General features: G+C 37.9%; 2 protein-coding genes across 2 annotated transcripts; one reads left to right on the plus strand and one right to left on the minus strand.

Moving 5' to 3' along the window:
• The first annotated feature begins 1454 nt into the window (after positions 1-1454).
• On the plus strand, positions 1455-9686 carry LOC131771578 (melatonin receptor type 1A-like). Its single transcript, XM_059087391.2, has 3 exons — positions 1455-1529; positions 3748-3831; positions 7658-9686. Exon 3 carries the CDS (start codon positions 7702-7704, stop codon positions 8677-8679), a length of 978 nt encoding a protein of 325 aa, XP_058943374.2. The 5' UTR covers positions 1455-1529; positions 3748-3831; positions 7658-7701; the 3' UTR covers positions 8680-9686.
• Positions 9687-10221: 535 nt separating this feature from the next.
• Positions 10222-16904, minus strand: LOC131771681 (sodium-dependent neutral amino acid transporter B(0)AT2-like). Its single transcript, XM_059087533.2, has 9 exons — positions 16652-16904; positions 14558-15015; positions 13830-13940; positions 13183-13392; positions 12678-12773; positions 12113-12311; positions 11556-11715; positions 10860-11022; positions 10222-10488 (listed from the first exon to the last, which is right to left on the minus strand). Exons 1-9 carry the CDS (start codon positions 16902-16904, stop codon positions 10222-10224), a joined length of 1917 nt encoding a protein of 638 aa, XP_058943516.2.
• Between the last annotated feature and the right edge of the window lie 555 nt (positions 16905-17459).

A 17459-nucleotide genomic window follows, 5' to 3' on the forward strand; every position in this document is an offset into this window, starting at 1 on the left:
TTGGCTAGAGCCTGTCTGTATGCTGTCTGACCGCGAATGCGAAACGGCTGGGACTTCAAAAGACATGAAGGTTTTGATTTTTCTTTCTTATAGGCTCTTGACTTATCTTTTTCTTTTTTTTTTTTTCTATTGGTATCGGTTTCTTTTTCAGTGCGGTGTAGCTTTCATATCCAAAGTCATTTTCTTTTATCTTCGAGACGTCAGTAACCGAGCGACCAAGCAACTAAGCAGTTAGTAATCAAACAATTTTAAGGCATCCCTTTCGCAAGATCCCAGCCGTCAATCGTAGAGGCGGCCGGCAGTTGCAAATTGCGGAATATAACCGTAAGTAGCCTTTTAAATATCTGAGACTTAATTAATAAACTTGTCTATTTTCTTTCAATCAGCAACATGACCGTGGTCATTGACCTTCAGTTCACTGAAATAACAACAAAATTTCATAAGAAGTATGGCGCACTTCGAACCAGCCACACGCCACACTTTAGAGCATTTTCAAAACTCCTTTAGAAGTGCGTTGGCTTTTAAGACTAAAAGAATTCTCTAATATCGCAATTATATACACAGTGGTAGAGCAATAAACAGAGCTATGATAACACCGTGCATTTCTTATATGGCTAAGAAAGACTGACTTGTATGCTCCAAGTAAATCCATTGTTCGTATAAAATTATACAGTGCATAGTAAAAAAAAAATAGTAACCTTACCTTTACTCAGTCAATCAGCGTAAACATTACCTGTAACGTTCGTAAAATCCCATAAATAGTCATAAAAAACATTGACATGATATCTTGGCTAGCATCAGTTCAAACGACTCTCCCAGACTCTTGTAAGCTTATAGTGAGTTAATATGCGTACGTTAATTGATCAGATAAGCAACTCGAATTACAATTGACATTAAAAAAATTGAAAACGTCAAGCTAAATTGCCTAAGATGCACTAACGATGACATAGAAAAGCTGATTTTACATTACAAAGAAGAAAAATTAATAGTGCCTTAATAAACGTTGATCAGATAAAGAACTTGAAAATGGTCATTTGAAATATTGTTGGTCATTTTTTTACTTATCAGTTTGCTAGTGAGCGAAACTAATATACAGGAATACTTCTCCCTTTTATATTTTTGTTAACGTTTATAGGCCTCATAAACACGTTTAAAGTCCAGAGTTGAGGAAAAACTTTGCCAGATCATCTTTGCATTTTCCATTTTCAGAAAGTCTTTGCTGTACGCGTCAGGAAAATTTCCTAGACATGTATAAATCAAAGAATCTTGTCACCCAAAACTCGCTTAACTTTGACAATTATGCTATATTTACCTCGCGTCTAACTTTTGTCTATCAAAGATAGAGATCAGTTAATTGCAGCAAGCATTGAGATGTATTGACTCTTGGGAAACATTTGAGAGTATAAAGCAGTTCGTTAGAAGTGCTTTCACTCAATTTCAGTGAATGCGGTTAGCTGACAGAACAAGAGGAGAGAACACGAACAAGAGAGACCAGAAAACACTACATGAACTATAAAGTACTGCAGCAGGTAAGTGGAAAATCGAAATTTTAGTATCTTAGAGTATTGAAGTTATTCCAAAATATACGACAATCGTAACTTATCCCTCGCTAAGATGTAATGAAACGGCTTAAAAGGGTTCGAGCGTCTGCTAAGTGCCTCTCAAAAGAACGATCGAGAGTGTCATATTATTTTGATTATCATATAATTAGGATTCGTTCTAATTGGGACGAAGAAAATTTCATTAATTAAACTAAATCGCTAACTTAGCTTGCATTAGTAAGACAAGCACCTACTGAGTTAAGTGGGGGAAAAAACCAAACCAAACAATGGTAGTTTAAGTAGGAGGACAAACATTGACACGAATTGGGAATGATGAAATTGACAAATTTCATGCTAAATTACTTAAGATGCGCAGACGGTAACCAGAAAATGCTTAATTTGCTTTGTGTAGAAAAAGAAATAGCTAAAAGCAGTGTCATTAAGGGATTATATAGCGTTTGGCAAGCTTGAACTTAATATTGATACAGCCTTGTGCCCCTACAAAAATGCTACACGATGTTCATACTGATTTTAAGTAGTTGACAGCATGTCGTATCTTAAAGATAATTGACGAAAAAGCTAGGTGCTACAAATCCGCTCATCAAACTGTAACATTGAGTTGTGCATGCTCCTTTGAAGTTTTAAATGTAATAAAGGACCATTTGAATATTTTCTTTTGTCATTCTTAGTCATTTTAAACTTAATACTACGTCTGTCTTTAACCAGTCTGTCTGTCTTTCTAAATTACTGATACGATCGGAGAGTAAAATACTAAAAACAATTCCTTGAAACTGGATGCGTCCATCCCGAAGACTCAAAGAGGCTGAGACAGAGTGAAGAATATACGGTCTTTACTGAGAGGCATTGCCTGTTGGACTTAAAAGAGATACAAATAAGCTGAACAGATAAATCACTTGTCGATTTGCTGACGCCACAAGCAGCTGGTAATAAGCCTTCAAATTTTATGGAACGAAAACATAGAAATCTAACAAAAAAACAGATTTGTGATCAGAACACAGGAAATTACAAAGCCAAAAACGGGAACTGGAGATCAATGACTGGAGAATTAATCTTCTTCATGCAAATTTATTTTTCGTCCTTAATACAACAACATGTTCACTTAACCCAATTTTTCCTATCATAATCTGCCATTGCTGCCAATTATTCTTAAAACCAAACGTGAAAAAATATATTCTCTAACCTCAGAGCGTGGGTGAAGTCGATGCTATTTACATATCCCGTAAGATGACTTCCCTGTTACTTTTATTTCAAAGGTTTCCGGTTAGCTTTTTTAAAACTTCCTCTTTGGTTAGGTCTAGGGTTAAAAGAACTTAAATCTAAAAGCTTTATTCTGCAAACCATTTTCTACTGGACTACGTGTTGGCAACGATTGCCTGTTAATTTAATTAGCTACACAATTACTCGCTCAACCATTAACCAAGTAACCTGAGCTCTCTGATGCAACATGTACAGTCCTATGTGTGAGGATTAATTAACTAAATCGGAAATAAATTTTGCTTAAAAGCATTTGCTTCAAAATATTCGAGTCTCTTCCACATACTCTTTACAAAGGAAAAATGTTTGAAAGAATTTATTTTTAAAACAGCCTTTGCGGTAGAGAGAAAAAAGCGGCAATTCTAAAAGTATTTATGCCTTCGATAAACAAAGCATCCATAAACGTAAGCGTCTCCATTGGATAGTTACCATAAGTGAGCAATACCTCGTTAATAAATTATTCAAGTATGCCATTGAAATAAAATTCTATGCGAAATCCGCACTAGATTTTAGGAATGAAAATTTATCTGAACAAAATTTGCCGAAGTCACGGAAACTCTCGGAGTATATAAGCCGAAAAGAACTGCAGTAGATAAAGCTTTCCAAGGAAATTACCGCTTGGTTATATTTCTCGTCGATTTTGATGGCTTCACTGTAAATAATCTGAGAATTGGAAGAGAACTTCATCACAAAAGGTGAGGAATCCTTAAAAAGCATTTCGCCAGCTAAACACGGAAATTAACCAATTATGATTACTTCTGTTTTTCGTAACTGTCGAAGCCATATCCTTTGAACACTTTCTCTCAACTTAAAACCCACAGTGTGGGCTTGCACCGCATGTTTAATGAGACTTCTTCCTTTAGGGCCGATATCCTACTGAACATTTGTGATCCGGTCAACTCCAAAACATTGTTTTTATTTCCGTGTGTAGATTGATTGCCTTGCAGAGCTGTTGGCCGCGATTGTTGACTAAAGGGAAGCTGAAGAAAAAATTATACCATTTTTACTTTTACAGGTAAGTTATTTTATTAGTGATACTGCGCTGTTTGCTGGCTGTGTCACAAAGAAACAAGCATTCGCCAAAAACAAGCCAATAAGAGGAAATGTCATGAAACACCGAAAAGTTACTTTTCATATAGGACCGGAGACAAAACGATAAGGATGTTAATGAATTAAGATGTGACTGAAAAACTCTTCTTCTTTAGACTAAGTAAACCTTACGAGTAAAGTTTAGGGGGAAGGAAAATTATATTACGTAATGAGTTTAGTGAGAGCGGTTGGGTAACTAGGAAAATGAAAGAAGAAATTTACATTTAAAATGCTATCGGTTTAAAATCAGATGAGGGATTGAACGCGTCTTGCACAGATACATTAGCCTGAGATTTCTTGTTTTTCTTTTGTTGTTAAGTTTTGTTTTCTACAATTCTGATTTTATCTCTTTGTACACGAGAAGACCTTTGTACAAAAGCGGCCCTTTTGAAAGCCATCTAAAAGCAATCTCAAATGGCTGGTTTCTAAATTGGCAGGCTTAATGAGAATAAACTTATTTTGCTTTAAATCCACCTGAAATTCTATCTTCTCAGGCTTGTAATTCCGTTAGGTTTAAAGAATCACTTTCTGATTCTGCCGTGCGTTGCGACTGATTTGCAAGTCTGCCATGAGCAAATTTTTTTTCATTTTTTTTTTTTAACTGACTGACTATGTGGATTTTTATTCAGCTCTGCTTTATTACGATCTATAAATGCGTTCGTTTTCGAAGAGACGATATGAACATGACGCTTAAAACATTGTTCCCAACTTATGAGTTCGGCCTATTTTCATACGCCTTCTGATAACTTTTGCGTCGAAAATTCTACGCGCATTTTCAAAACCCTCAAAATTCTTCCGTGTCTCTGCCGGAAGAGTTAACAGGTCAACATTGCGTGATGTTGTTTGTAACTATGCCATTCGAAAAAGCTCGAATGGCGTCATTCCTGAAATCTAATGGATTCTTTTTCGGAGAGATCAATAAAAGTTGCGGAAGAGGACTAGCGAGAAGGACGTAACAAATAAAAAATTTATATTTTTCCCGCCGGGCAAAATCGCCTAGAACGTTACAATGCTGCTGTTAATTAATTATGAATGGGGCTGAATCGAGCGAAAAAACACGAAACACTTCGCCTGCTCTAAAATTTGAAACTGTTCTGACTGACTAAACAAAGCTATGATTAGAGGATAGTCAGTAATTTTTGTTTCTTAGTGGACGATGTTCAACGTCTACGTATCAAATGTTTAGAATGATTTTTCGTATTTTTTGTGTATTTTAACTTCAAATTGTTATTAAACACTCAGGATGCGTTTTTAGTGCCGAAGACGTGCTAAAACTTTTCGAAGATGTTGCATTGAAACTGATTCTCCTTTGTTTCCTTATTCAAATGGTTTTGGTCCACTTCAAAGAGAAAGCTTTGAAAGTTATGGGCCTTGCTAAATACTGAAAGCATAATTACGTCATAAAAACAACGTGAGTGAAAGGAATGAAAAAGTCGTTATTCTATTGTCCATGTTAAAGCAATTCCCTCTGTGGAACACAATAACAACACAATATTGCAAGATTTCCTTCCACAGGACTTATTTAAAGTTCCTCATCGATAAAAGCCGGAGGAAATGACGTCAATTTAACTCATTAGAGGCTAAAAACATCTCTCAAGAGAAAATTTGAGCGATCGGAGAGGAGGTAGTTTAAATTTAGATTTCACATTAGCTTTGTTAACAATGAACAATTGTATCTAAAACACATGTCACAACCGCATTTACCAACGATAGAATTGTTAGATTCACTTTACCAGATGAGGTTTAATTAGGGTTCTTTTTCTCCCCTAAAAAAGAATAAAATTAGGAATGCCTAGCATTCAACTGACCGACAGAAAATCGAAGGCTTAGGCTCGGGTAATTTCTGTTAGCATAATTGTGAGCATAATTAGTTCTAGACATCATCAGCATGCCGGCAGAAAACTGCCTTTCGAGCAGAGTTCTGAGTAGAATCCCTTAAAAATTAACGGCGTAGACTAAAAAACCAATCAAACGAATAGTTTTCAATCTCTGTTTTGCGGAGTTGCTCGTTGCTTTAGCGTCTCAGCTGTTAACGTTGACCACCTTATTATGAATGTTAAAAATTACCACCGTTTTAAAAGGTTGAATCTAAGTTTGTGATCAATGAAAGAATACATGTACATATATGTACATTTATAATTTGAACTTACACGTCTGGTGTACTTATTCATTTGTTGAGCAGAATTTGAAGAGAACTTCGAGTAGAATTTGCGAGTTTTATTGCGACTTTCATTACCGGCAGTGCTGCATGGCAAGCAGAATTTGTTATGTAGCGGCCAAAGGCTAGCCAGACGTATCCTTTAATAAAGAGCATGCCGCTATCAATCAGATTTGCAAAGCCACATAAAACTAGTCCTAACTTTTTATAAGCTTCTCAGAACGCAACTAACGCGCAGACGAGAGCAAAACATTTCCCTTGCAAGCACTCCGCGGGGGAGCACCACTCATGCGTGGTAAATTCCGCGCCAGTCATAATAGTTAAAATAATCTCACGTTACTATGTCAATAGTATTACTACACTATTCTGATAATTTTCTTTTCTCTACGCTTAAAGTAAAGACTCTTAAAGAAGAAGCCTATTATTTTTCTGAGTCTATTTGTCCATTTCGGACAAATAGCAAGCTCTTATATAGTTGCAAAGATGGAAGATAGTCATTTGAGGCCCTGAATGAATTGGTTAAATATCGTAACCGAAACGTATCCATAAGGATTTTTTGCTGTATTCTTGCCTGCACGCCTTATCTTAAAAGTTCCCGGAACATAGAAACTCGATTTCGGAGCTCTAACAGTTTTTTTTGTCTCTTCTTGTTTTAAAAATCGATAACCACTCGCATATTTCTACGAGTATTTTCGTCGTATCCTCGTTGAATTTTACCGACATAATCCTGATAAAAATCGATCATATCAAGGCAAACTATTGGCTTTTGCCTCTTATAGTATTGTCTTTTTAAAGTGCAAAAGGAACTTCAACAATGTTTCAGTTGCAGTTGATTACAAATTTACAGATATCTCGATCCAATCGTAGACAAGCAATGTTTTTCTTCACGTGCTATCGCAAACAAAAGAAATAAAGCTCTCGGTTATTAATTCGCTTTAAAATCAAAGAGCTGTGAGAAAGAACCGAAAAGAACCAACTGTCATCTTTTATTTAGTACATTTTAATCCCGCTCATAAAGCCAATGTCATTTCGGTGTACATTATTGACGAAAACGAGTGTTATTGAATTAAGTATGCAATAATTTTCTTCGCGGGTACACTTGTAAATAGGTGATCGCGAAAAATCTGCTGGAAAGCGAAATTTACATGTTTTGGTAATATCTTAGTAGAAAGTCAATGGGATAAATTATTTTGGATGCAGGCACTCGATAATTTGTTGTAGCGGTTAATCATGCAATTCTTTCTGTTTCCCGATGTCAGCGAAGTTGCATTCAGACCATTTGGGAACACTGACAAATTCTGACGTACAAAAAGATTAAAATTTTCAATTTCCAATTTAACCTGATAGTTAAAGATAAGAAAAGCAATTTAGGGATAACACTCTAGATTTATTCTAGTTGATTTATAAAAAGAAATCTCTAAAATGCAATTTTTTTCCTCTGCTCAGGGAAATACGATATTACAAACATTCTGATTACAATATTAAAAACAAAACGTGGAAAGGAAGGAAGGCCTTAATTAAAAGATACGACAAACAAAAAGGAAAGAAACAAAAGAATGAAGTTTAAGAAGGACACTGTATCTTCTCCTTTCAGATTTCTCCTTTAAAGAAGAACAAATTTCAGTTGGATTGGACATCATGTCGAACGGCCAAGACCGCCTGGCGCTAAGCATTGCGCAAAGAGATAATGTCTTCGTTGCGGTGGAAGCCACGATACTGATTTTGGTGGACATCACAGCTTTGATCGGAAACATTCTGGTTTTCGCCGTAGCCTATAGAAATCGCCGTCGTCTTACCATCACAGACGTGTTAATCGTCGCACTCTCCCTGACAGATCTACTGGTAGCAACCTCAGTGATGCCACTTTCTGCAGGAGCGCTTATCGCGGGGGTTTGGCCTTACCACAGAGCTGTTTGCCTTTTCCAGGGATTCTGCGTTATAACGTTTGCTACAGCTTCACTTAATACTCTCTCTGTCATTGCCATTAACAGATATTTCTGCGTCGTGAAGCCTAACGACTATCGAACCGTGTTTTCCATGAAAAGAACGCTAGGTTACTTGGTGATCGTGTGGCTACTGGCGTGCCTTTTTTCAGTTTCTACACTTGTGTTTGGTAGGGAAGACTACGCATTCCAACCCGGCAAAGTTCTTTGCGTGTATCCCTTCGAAATAAACATCGCTTACACCGTTTGTCTCGATGTTATGTTCATTGGAGTGCCAACATCAACCATTGTTTTCTGTTATTGGCGCGTTTTTAAGACAGTGCGAGGGCAAAACCGCGTCATGACGGCAAATGGGGAAGATTCTGCGACCAGGCTCAACGTGCGCGACGCCAATATCACCAAAACTCTAGTAGCGGTTGTCGTTGGATTTGCATTATGCTGGCTTCCCGTGTTAGTGATGGACACCACAGACGTGGTGACAGGCGCTCTTATTCTGCCCCGTCAGATGTACCTGTTCTATACAATCATGGTTTTCTTGTCTTCTACAATCAACCCTTTTATTTACGCGGTTGTGAACAAAAGATTTAAGAGGGAGTTTTTGAAGATTTTCCGACTTATTCTAAACTACCGTGAACAAGTTCACCAGCCATCCGTGAGATCATCTTCTCAGTAATAAACAGGTTTGCGAAACAACAGAATTTCTCTCGAGGGCCATAAACTTGAGGGTTTAAAACTCTCACGAGGGCATTACTGAACGATAAATTGATGTTTATTCACGCCATTGCAAATATGTTCTTAAAACTTTAACAGCATAACTGATAAATCGCAATTTCCTTGACAGTAGAAGGGGCTGTGCGAGACCCTCACAGTTTGGAGAGACCATACGCACCCCTAACACGATATTTTTTCATCGTATTACAGTAGGTAGACTGAACTGAAATATTTTCCTAGGAGAATAAATATCTTCTGGAAAATTTTAAGAGTTATTAACTTCTGTCAAGATTAAACAGTGTTCTCTTGCTAAATCTGTAACCTATGGTTATTCAATAGATAAATCTTTGGTGTTTAAAAATAGGATTTTTTTTAGGGAGGGGGGGTTGGAGGTGGAAGCAATTTTGTGAGTAGCGCAAAATCAGTGGGTATTAGACTCAAACAACCAACTAGAAAAAGAAAGCTGGTTTTTTCAATAAAAAAAATTAGACGTAGGAGTTCTGAAGCCGGGAACTATACTTTGAAAACAATCCAGAGCGATTAAATATCCAGACCGAAGTTATACCACAAAAACCGCCCTATACAATCATGAAATTAAAAAACCAAATGTCAAAACAGCGAAAACCAACAACCCCAGTGGATTAAAAAACGGAAAAACCATCAAGATTCTGAGAAGATCAATAAAACACCGACTTCAAAATTGATGTAGACGGGTATATATCTCGAACTTATTAATACCACGTTTTGTCTTTTTGACATTTTGTTGCGGGACTATATCTTATTTATCCATTATTATTTTTATATTAATTTTCAACTTAATTTAATCGGCTATCTACAGCAGACTTAAACTCTATGTAAGAGATATAAGCTTAACGAGCAACTGCATTTCCAATAAATTTTAATCAAGATCACAAATACGATACATTTCATATGATAGTTGTCGAATGTGGAGGACACATTGTGCACTAATAATAAAAAAGCTGAATTCTGCCGACAAAGTATTCATCAGATAACATCTATTAATCCTTTAACTCTCAATATCGGATTCAGTTAATTCTCCCTCTGGCTTCACATTTCCTTGTAAATAACTTACAAGAGTTTGGTGTCAGATCGAGATAACAACTTCAACCTGATAAGTTTGAATATTCCTATGACCTGTTTGCTGGATAATGTTTAGATTTTATAGGGAGAAGTTACTTGTTAATCTCTTCTAGGAGTTAAGGAATTAAAAAGCTTAATAAAATCAATAAAATCAATGGTCTTGTTATACCAGATTATTTCAAAGAGCCGAAAGCCACATGGAAGACACACTAAAAATTGTTACTCAGACATCAAATTACAGCGAAGTCAGACGTCCATATTGGAGATAAAATCCATTCTCAAAGCTTTATAAAACAAAAACATACCGATACTGGAGTTGTCAAACTTGCATCAGAAATCAACCAGAGATACATCATGCTTACCAAAAAAGTCAGGAAGTGCCGTGGACCCGATATATTTTCTTTTACGATTCATACTTTTCGTCGAAGTCATCGGTCCCACCCAGCGGTTCTTCTGATAAATTTAGTGCGACACGTGACAATTGGGGTGTCAGAGATCCCGGAGGTATGACGTCATCTCCCCTCACAGAGCGCCTCACTTTTTTCTCGTAATTAGTGAAACCAAACCTCCGCAGTATAAAGATGAATGGAATAAAGAAACACGACGACAGAATCAGAATGACTATTACAACATATCCCCAATTTGGATATTGAGTCGGAACCACGTCTGCCTGCGATAGGATAGGAAATTGTTTTTATTTAACATCAGTTTTTCACTCCCAAAAAGATGATTTAATTCTCTATTAGGAATGAATGTTCAAAAATCTTCCACTCTGCCAAGTAAAGCAGAACGAAGTCATTGCTTATACGAGAAAAATGGTTTAAATCAGCAGTCGTTTATATGACCACCGTGTTAACTCGGAAGAGCGCCTCGGCCCTTTTTCAAATTTGTTGTTTTTCGTCGCAGTTCTCATTTTAAATTTGTTATGTTCGCAAAACAAGCACGGGCACCTTTTTTCGAGGCAGAGCTATTTCGTGTATTTACGGGTAAACCGCATTCCCATAAGCATGAACAAAGAAAGTAAAAGCTGAATTTACTCACAAGTTCCGGATGCCAGGCTGAATAAACGATAGGTTTGATTCCCATGTTTACTATACTAGCCACCAGAATACTGAAAACAAGGAATGGGGCAACAAAGCGCCATGTGATCTTCCAATACCACCCAGGTCGGCTTCCAATCATGTACTCGATATCATCCTCAAACCTGAGGAGAAATGTAAAACAAAAATTAGTCTCAGAGGAAAGCAAACATTGGGCGAACTTGTGGCCTAGCGACTAATGTCCTGAAATACGAGAGAGGTCTGGATTAGAGTCCTTCCACTGTGCTCGCTCCTAGGGTGGGAGGAGAGAGAGGGGAGGTGAGTGATTCTCTTAGTCGCTCCATGCTTTTGGTGTTGAAACCCTGCAAGTGATGGGTAAGTAAGTATGTAAGTAAAACCCTTATTCAAACACGATGTTTTAATAAACTAAGCAGCTAGTGGAGGAGAAAACATCAAAATATCCTATTTCTAAAATTTTGGACTAAACGCGATAAGACAAACTCAACTTATCAGTCTAAAACAGTAGTCCTGCCAACGGACGTCCCCCTTCCTCTTTTTCAACCATGAGGAAAAACAAATTTTGCGAGGGATATTTTGCTTCATTGAATATAAAATACCAAGTCAAACATAACGTGAAGTGTGAAGCTGGACATGTCTTTGCTCTCTTGCACCGAGCATCAAGTATTGAAACACTTACTTGGATGCACCATAGATGTAATGAACAGCAATCAGCTCAAAGAAGCCGATGAACAGAACAGGAATGGTTCCACTGAACGAATCAAACATCTGCAGCCAGTACTCGCCGGACCTCTGACAGAATAACAAACCAACCAGGAAACTAGCAACACAGAGGATACCTGGAGATAACATGAATAACGTGGAATATCCGCCATCATAAGCTTTTATCACGAGCTTAAATTTTACCCTAAAACTCCCAAGATCTACGGTCAGTTTCCTCACCCTTCATGATGTCATCATTTCTCTGTTAAAATCGAACAATAAAAAGAAACGAGAAATAAAATTCTTGTGAAATTAGGGAAAGAAATAAAAAACACATTCACGGACTGAAGAAGTCAAGCAGGCCGGCAAAGTAAATTTATATGGCGGAATCCACCGTCACGAGCACACTGAATAGCATTTCAACCTGATTCAGAGTACGGAAAGTCTCGTGTTTCGGTTATCAAGGAATGAGCTCTTCTCTCCTAACCTTAACACATATTAATTTTTAAACCTACCATAGTTTCATTTACTTACCAGTGAGGATCTCTTTCCTGCAAGGAAAAATTTGAAGGTCATATAAAGGTGTGAGCGCTCCCTCCAAAGTTCCAAACATACTGCCGAGTCCAAGAGTCAGCAACATGCAAAAAAACAGCACAGCCCACAGCGGGGATATGGGCATCTTCACTATCGCTTCCGTGAAGGCGATGAATGTTAACCCAGGTCCCTGTGCAGACTGGATACAGAAAGGAAAAAATAGCAACCATAGCGTTTAGCTTCTCTTTTCAAAGTTTTTGGCATCTCATCCATTTCAGTGTTAGTTGCTCCTCATGTTAGACATACAAGGTATGATTTATCTTAATATGGTCCTTTGCTGTTCTATATTTGTTGCTTAAAAAATTTGGCCTGTACATCGTTCAATATACAGTTTATTCAATTAATATGACATGAAGTTCTCGACCCACTTTTCGTGGTCGCTCCCTTCCCTACAAGAATGCAACGGACAACATCCTCGACGATAAAATGCATAGATATCAATTCATTACAGCTTTTATCGTGAACTAGGAAATGTATCATCTTCACACTGAGTGTACGCACTTACCTCAGACAACCAAAATTCCAAATCCTTACAATGCTTTTCAATGTTGGTGCTATTTCCTCCGTAGATATCCAAACATTCGTGATATGAATGATGGGCCTTGAAAAAAAAAAAGGGTGGTAACCGTTTTCCCCTAAAAGAGTTCAGCACGGATGTCGAATGTGAACCTAATAGTAACCCAGCTCACCGGCTCTCAGCGGTAAAGCACATGTTCCCGAGATCCTATCTCTGGTGGGAAATTAAGATTCTTACTTGTAACATGTGTTAGGTATGTTACGTTTATGGTTTACATGACCATATCTAGAAATGGCATTTGGTGTAAATCTACATGAATTGTTGACTTAAAGCCACAAATAAAAAGCGAAGGAGTGTTTTTTAAGCGCACTTTGTGACGGAAACACTTGGCTTCTGACAATTGAATACAAATTTTTATTCGACGACCGAATTCCAAATTCATTTACAACCTTTTTAAACATATTTGTGCCGATAGCATTATTTATAATCTTACCTTGAATCCAAGAATGGAGAAAATGACAATTGAAGCAAAGATTGAGGTGCCACAGTTGATGGTGGACACCAGAATAGCGTCCCGTTTGCAATTGTTATGGACATCGTTGTAACTGGACATGGCGATGAGTCCACCGAAAGCAACTCCTAACGAGTAGAAAATCTGTGTGGCGGCTTCCAGCCAGACTTGAGGATCAGTAAGTTTATCAAACTGGAAAAAGAAAACAAAGAGAATACCAAAAATAAGACAGACGGGGTATTGATTATACCAGTTATTTGCTGGCATACAAAGCACATAATAACTTGCAATCTCCTTAAAAAATTTTCGAGAGTTTATTTGGTTTAACCAATACAGGTTTATAAATAGATTAAATCAGTTTTTAGATCTCTTGGGATACTGAGTTTTTCGCAAGCGTTGAATTGTACGCAAATTTCTAATTCTTTTTTTTGTTGTTGTTGCCTGATTTTGTTTGAAAAAACAAAGTGGGATCCAAATTAATCTGAAATACGTGAAATGTCTGGTGAAATAACTTAATCTAGGCCATTTTGATGAAGGTAATTATTATCTCCCATGCTCACAGGAATAAAACAGACTATTTAATTAAAATCTTAGATGTTTCATATTTGTTTCATGACTGGGTTTACTACCTGAGGGGTAAACATGTGTTTGACGCCATCAACAGAGCCTGGTAAACTGATCCCACGACCAAAGAAGATAATCAGTACGATGTATGGAAATGTGGCGGTGAAGTAGACTGCCTGCAAACCAGAAAGAAACTCAAACAATTTTCAACTACTGCAACGCTGTGAACTGAATCTGATTCGTCCTCTCATTTATCAAAGGACGAAAACTACCGTCACCATTTTATCAACGAAGCACTCACAACTTCTTTGTCAAGCAAGTTTATCCGACCTCTAGCAGCGCGAAGGGACATTTAGGCCCCAACCTCGTTCGCAAACTCATATCTTTGAAACGTTTTTGTCCTTCACACAAACTTAAACGCTATAAAATTAAAGGAAAAACGCATTAGTGTGGCAAGTGTCTCACTCTTTCTGTGGTTGACCACTGCAGCTGGGAAAGTAGGAATACAAACACACTGCAATTATTTATCTTCCGCAAAAGAAAACGAACGATCTCGATGAGTTAGAAGGCTCATTACCGCAGAGAACTATGTAGCGGTTTTTTCTTTTTTGGCGCTAAAAGCTACCTTAAACATGAATACAAACACAATACATTGACTCAAAAGAGATAAACAAGACAATAAACCCAGAAGAGAAAAGGATGGAGAAGGATGTCGAAAGACTGAAACAGAGAAGAAAATTTAGGTTACCAGTAAGCTATGGTTAAATACAAGAATATTTATCATAGTACTCACTTTTCCTGCTGATTCCACACCACGCATCATGCACAAGAATACAACAATCCAAGAGAGCAGCAAGACCAGGCACAAATGCCAGAGGAGTCCTCCACTCTCTTCGATGGACGCACTTATTTCTAAGGCATTCCTGTACCAGTAATACTGTGTACGGCCTGCTAAGTGACACTCCTCCACGAAAGTGACATTATCCACCATAGGACAATTGGCGTAAGGCAAAGGGTCCTGGAAAGAAGCGAATAAATAGTAAAAGCACCAGGCGATGATCATGTTGTAGTACAGGCCCACCAACAGGCAGATAACCACTGATGCGAACCCCAGTCCACCCAAGAAGGGGTGAATGGCATTCCACACACCCACAGATCCTTGACGCAGGCTCTGACCAATCGCCAACTCCATGAAAAACAGGGGGATTCCCATTACAACCAAACTGAAGACGTACGGGATGAGAAAAGCACCTAGAAAAAATTTTCAAGAAATACTGTTCACCGCCTCTCATATCTGAAACTGTGAGGGCAAAGAAAAAGCCGCGAGCACAAAGTTCCTAGCCTCTCGCTTCCAAGTTTCACCTCGTTTTGTTCCCAGAGATTGACGTTCCGAAAAAAACCGGAGAGCTCAGTCCGGTATAGCAAAGGCTACAGTAAATTGGACCTGAAAAGATTTTCCATTTTCTTTAAATCTCCGCAAGGTCTCCATGAAACGAACCACATTCTACGAAGAGAAGCGTTACTAACATTCTAATAACCATTTGACTCCTAAGAGTGACAAGCATCTAACTTCTCCCCCCCGAATCACACATAAAGGTCACGACAATAAAGGAAATGATCACCAGCTAAAGAAGCTCATGATTATTAGACAAATTCTCCATGTCAACACCTCAGGAAATGTATAGAGAACAGTATGGAGAAGATGCATACTGATGTTAGGGTATAAAGGGTTAAAGCTGTCCATGGGATTTTCCGCAAAGCCTCCTTTGGGAGTGACATTGCGTGACATCCTAGCTCTGGAACGCCTCCTTCGGCAGTAACGTTGCATGACATCCTAGCTCTAGAGCGGTTGCAAAGGAGACCCATCCTAACGATCGATTCACACTTATTTCGTGCAAACTACCCATGTTCCGGGAAACCCTCGGAATATATTTGAGAAATACTTTTGTTGATAGTTCATGTAGGTGATGCTAGAGGAGAGGTTTTATTTTTTATGTAAATGACAAGTCAACTGCGAATCTGACACCTCTCCAGTACACTAAGCTAAAATCACACACACAACTGTTAAAGAGAAAATAGTACATTCAGTCCACTAAAAATTTGGCTAAAATGTCTTTGAGGTCAAAATTATTTCTAGGTTTTTCTTGTTAGAAACTTCATCTCCGTCAAGGACTGTCTCAACAATAGGATATTTCTGAATCACTGTACTTTGTTTTGGTTTCAACGAATAAAGCGATACTCGGTCCATCCTCGCAGTTTTTCCATTGTACAAGATTAAGATGCGCGAAAAATATTTACTGAAGCGCCCAGTTCTGTTTCTAAAACAATCTTTAGTTCATTGTCGTAAGAGACGGAAACTAAAGACCACTATCGGCAGACAAATACAAGTGTGTGGGAATAGGATAGCGCTCAACACCAGGTCTTTTACTGAGAGTTTTTCTTAGCTATACCAAACTCTTTTTTTGAAAAAATGAAGCGAAATTGCTCACGAAGGGTAAAAGAACAAATTTTGAAGCATTCAAATAAAGGTTGCTTACCCTAAGAATCGATCTCGAACAAACTAAAATACAGTAAAGTTATTTCCGGTGTCGACGCTATGAAAGTCAAAAGGAATGAAATTCACTACTAAAACTACCCACCCTTCATCAGGTATACTTTTCTGTCACATAAAGTACTGCTCGATATAATTTTACGAAAGATTCGTTGAAAGCGCAAGACCCCTTTGAATTTTAGTAAGCTAAACGGGTTTGACACAGAAAAGTGAAATAGGAAACCCTTCGAATTCTCACCCGATGTCTCTGGGGTGTTAAAATCGTCCAGTAGTCAATACTTAGATAAGAAACCAGGCAAAACTCTATGTCTTTTGTTAGTCACTGGATTTACTAACCTCCTCCATTCTTTTGGCACAAGTAAGGGAAACGCCATACATTTCCAAGACCAACAGCAAATCCGACAGTGGCAAGCATGTACTCCAATTTATTTCCCCATCCTTTCCGCTTCGCCTCCACTTCAACTTGGAGCTCGTCATCGTTTTCCTCATCAGTGATGACCTGTTCCTCATCAGTGATGACCTGTTCCTCGTTTGAGGGTGAGGTGACTGTGACCGTAATATGTCCGTTTGATTCGCCTTTTTCCGACATTTTCTCTAGCACTCTTGCAGTACGATCCGTGCAAGCTACCAGGCACCCTTGGGAGTTAAGACCTGGAAAACTACATGTCACTTCAGACAGTAACTTATTCCAGTTATTAAAGAATATCGAGTTTCTACAAAACAATCGATTCAAAGAAAAATGTATTGTGGTCACTCAATCAACACAATCTGGAAAAAAAATCCTTTGTTGAAAAAACATTGAAAGATATTGAAAGTCAGTTGAGAAATATAAATAACTCAGGTAAAAAGAAATAAAAAAAACCCTATTTCTCCCTTGATGAACGTGGTTTCAGTGGTATGTTGATTTAAGCGTTTCAGGCAAATATTAACCTACTACCTTAACAGAAAACTTTAATTAGCATTTCCCGCAAAGCCACGTAATGCATAGTGGTTCGGTCTGTTCTATCAGTATTTCCATTTTAGCAAGGACATGTTTTACCCAGTCGTAATTGCACGGGAAATCCATGGGTAACGCCGGAACAAACATTGTACAAAGTGAATCCAAACGGAGGAAAAAAGCTTTTTATTTCAAAATCACCAGTCT

Source organism: Pocillopora verrucosa, chromosome 1 (assembly GCF_036669915.1).
Source record: "Pocillopora verrucosa isolate sample1 chromosome 1, ASM3666991v2, whole genome shotgun sequence".
Lineage (NCBI taxonomy): Eukaryota > Metazoa > Cnidaria > Anthozoa > Scleractinia > Pocilloporidae > Pocillopora > Pocillopora verrucosa.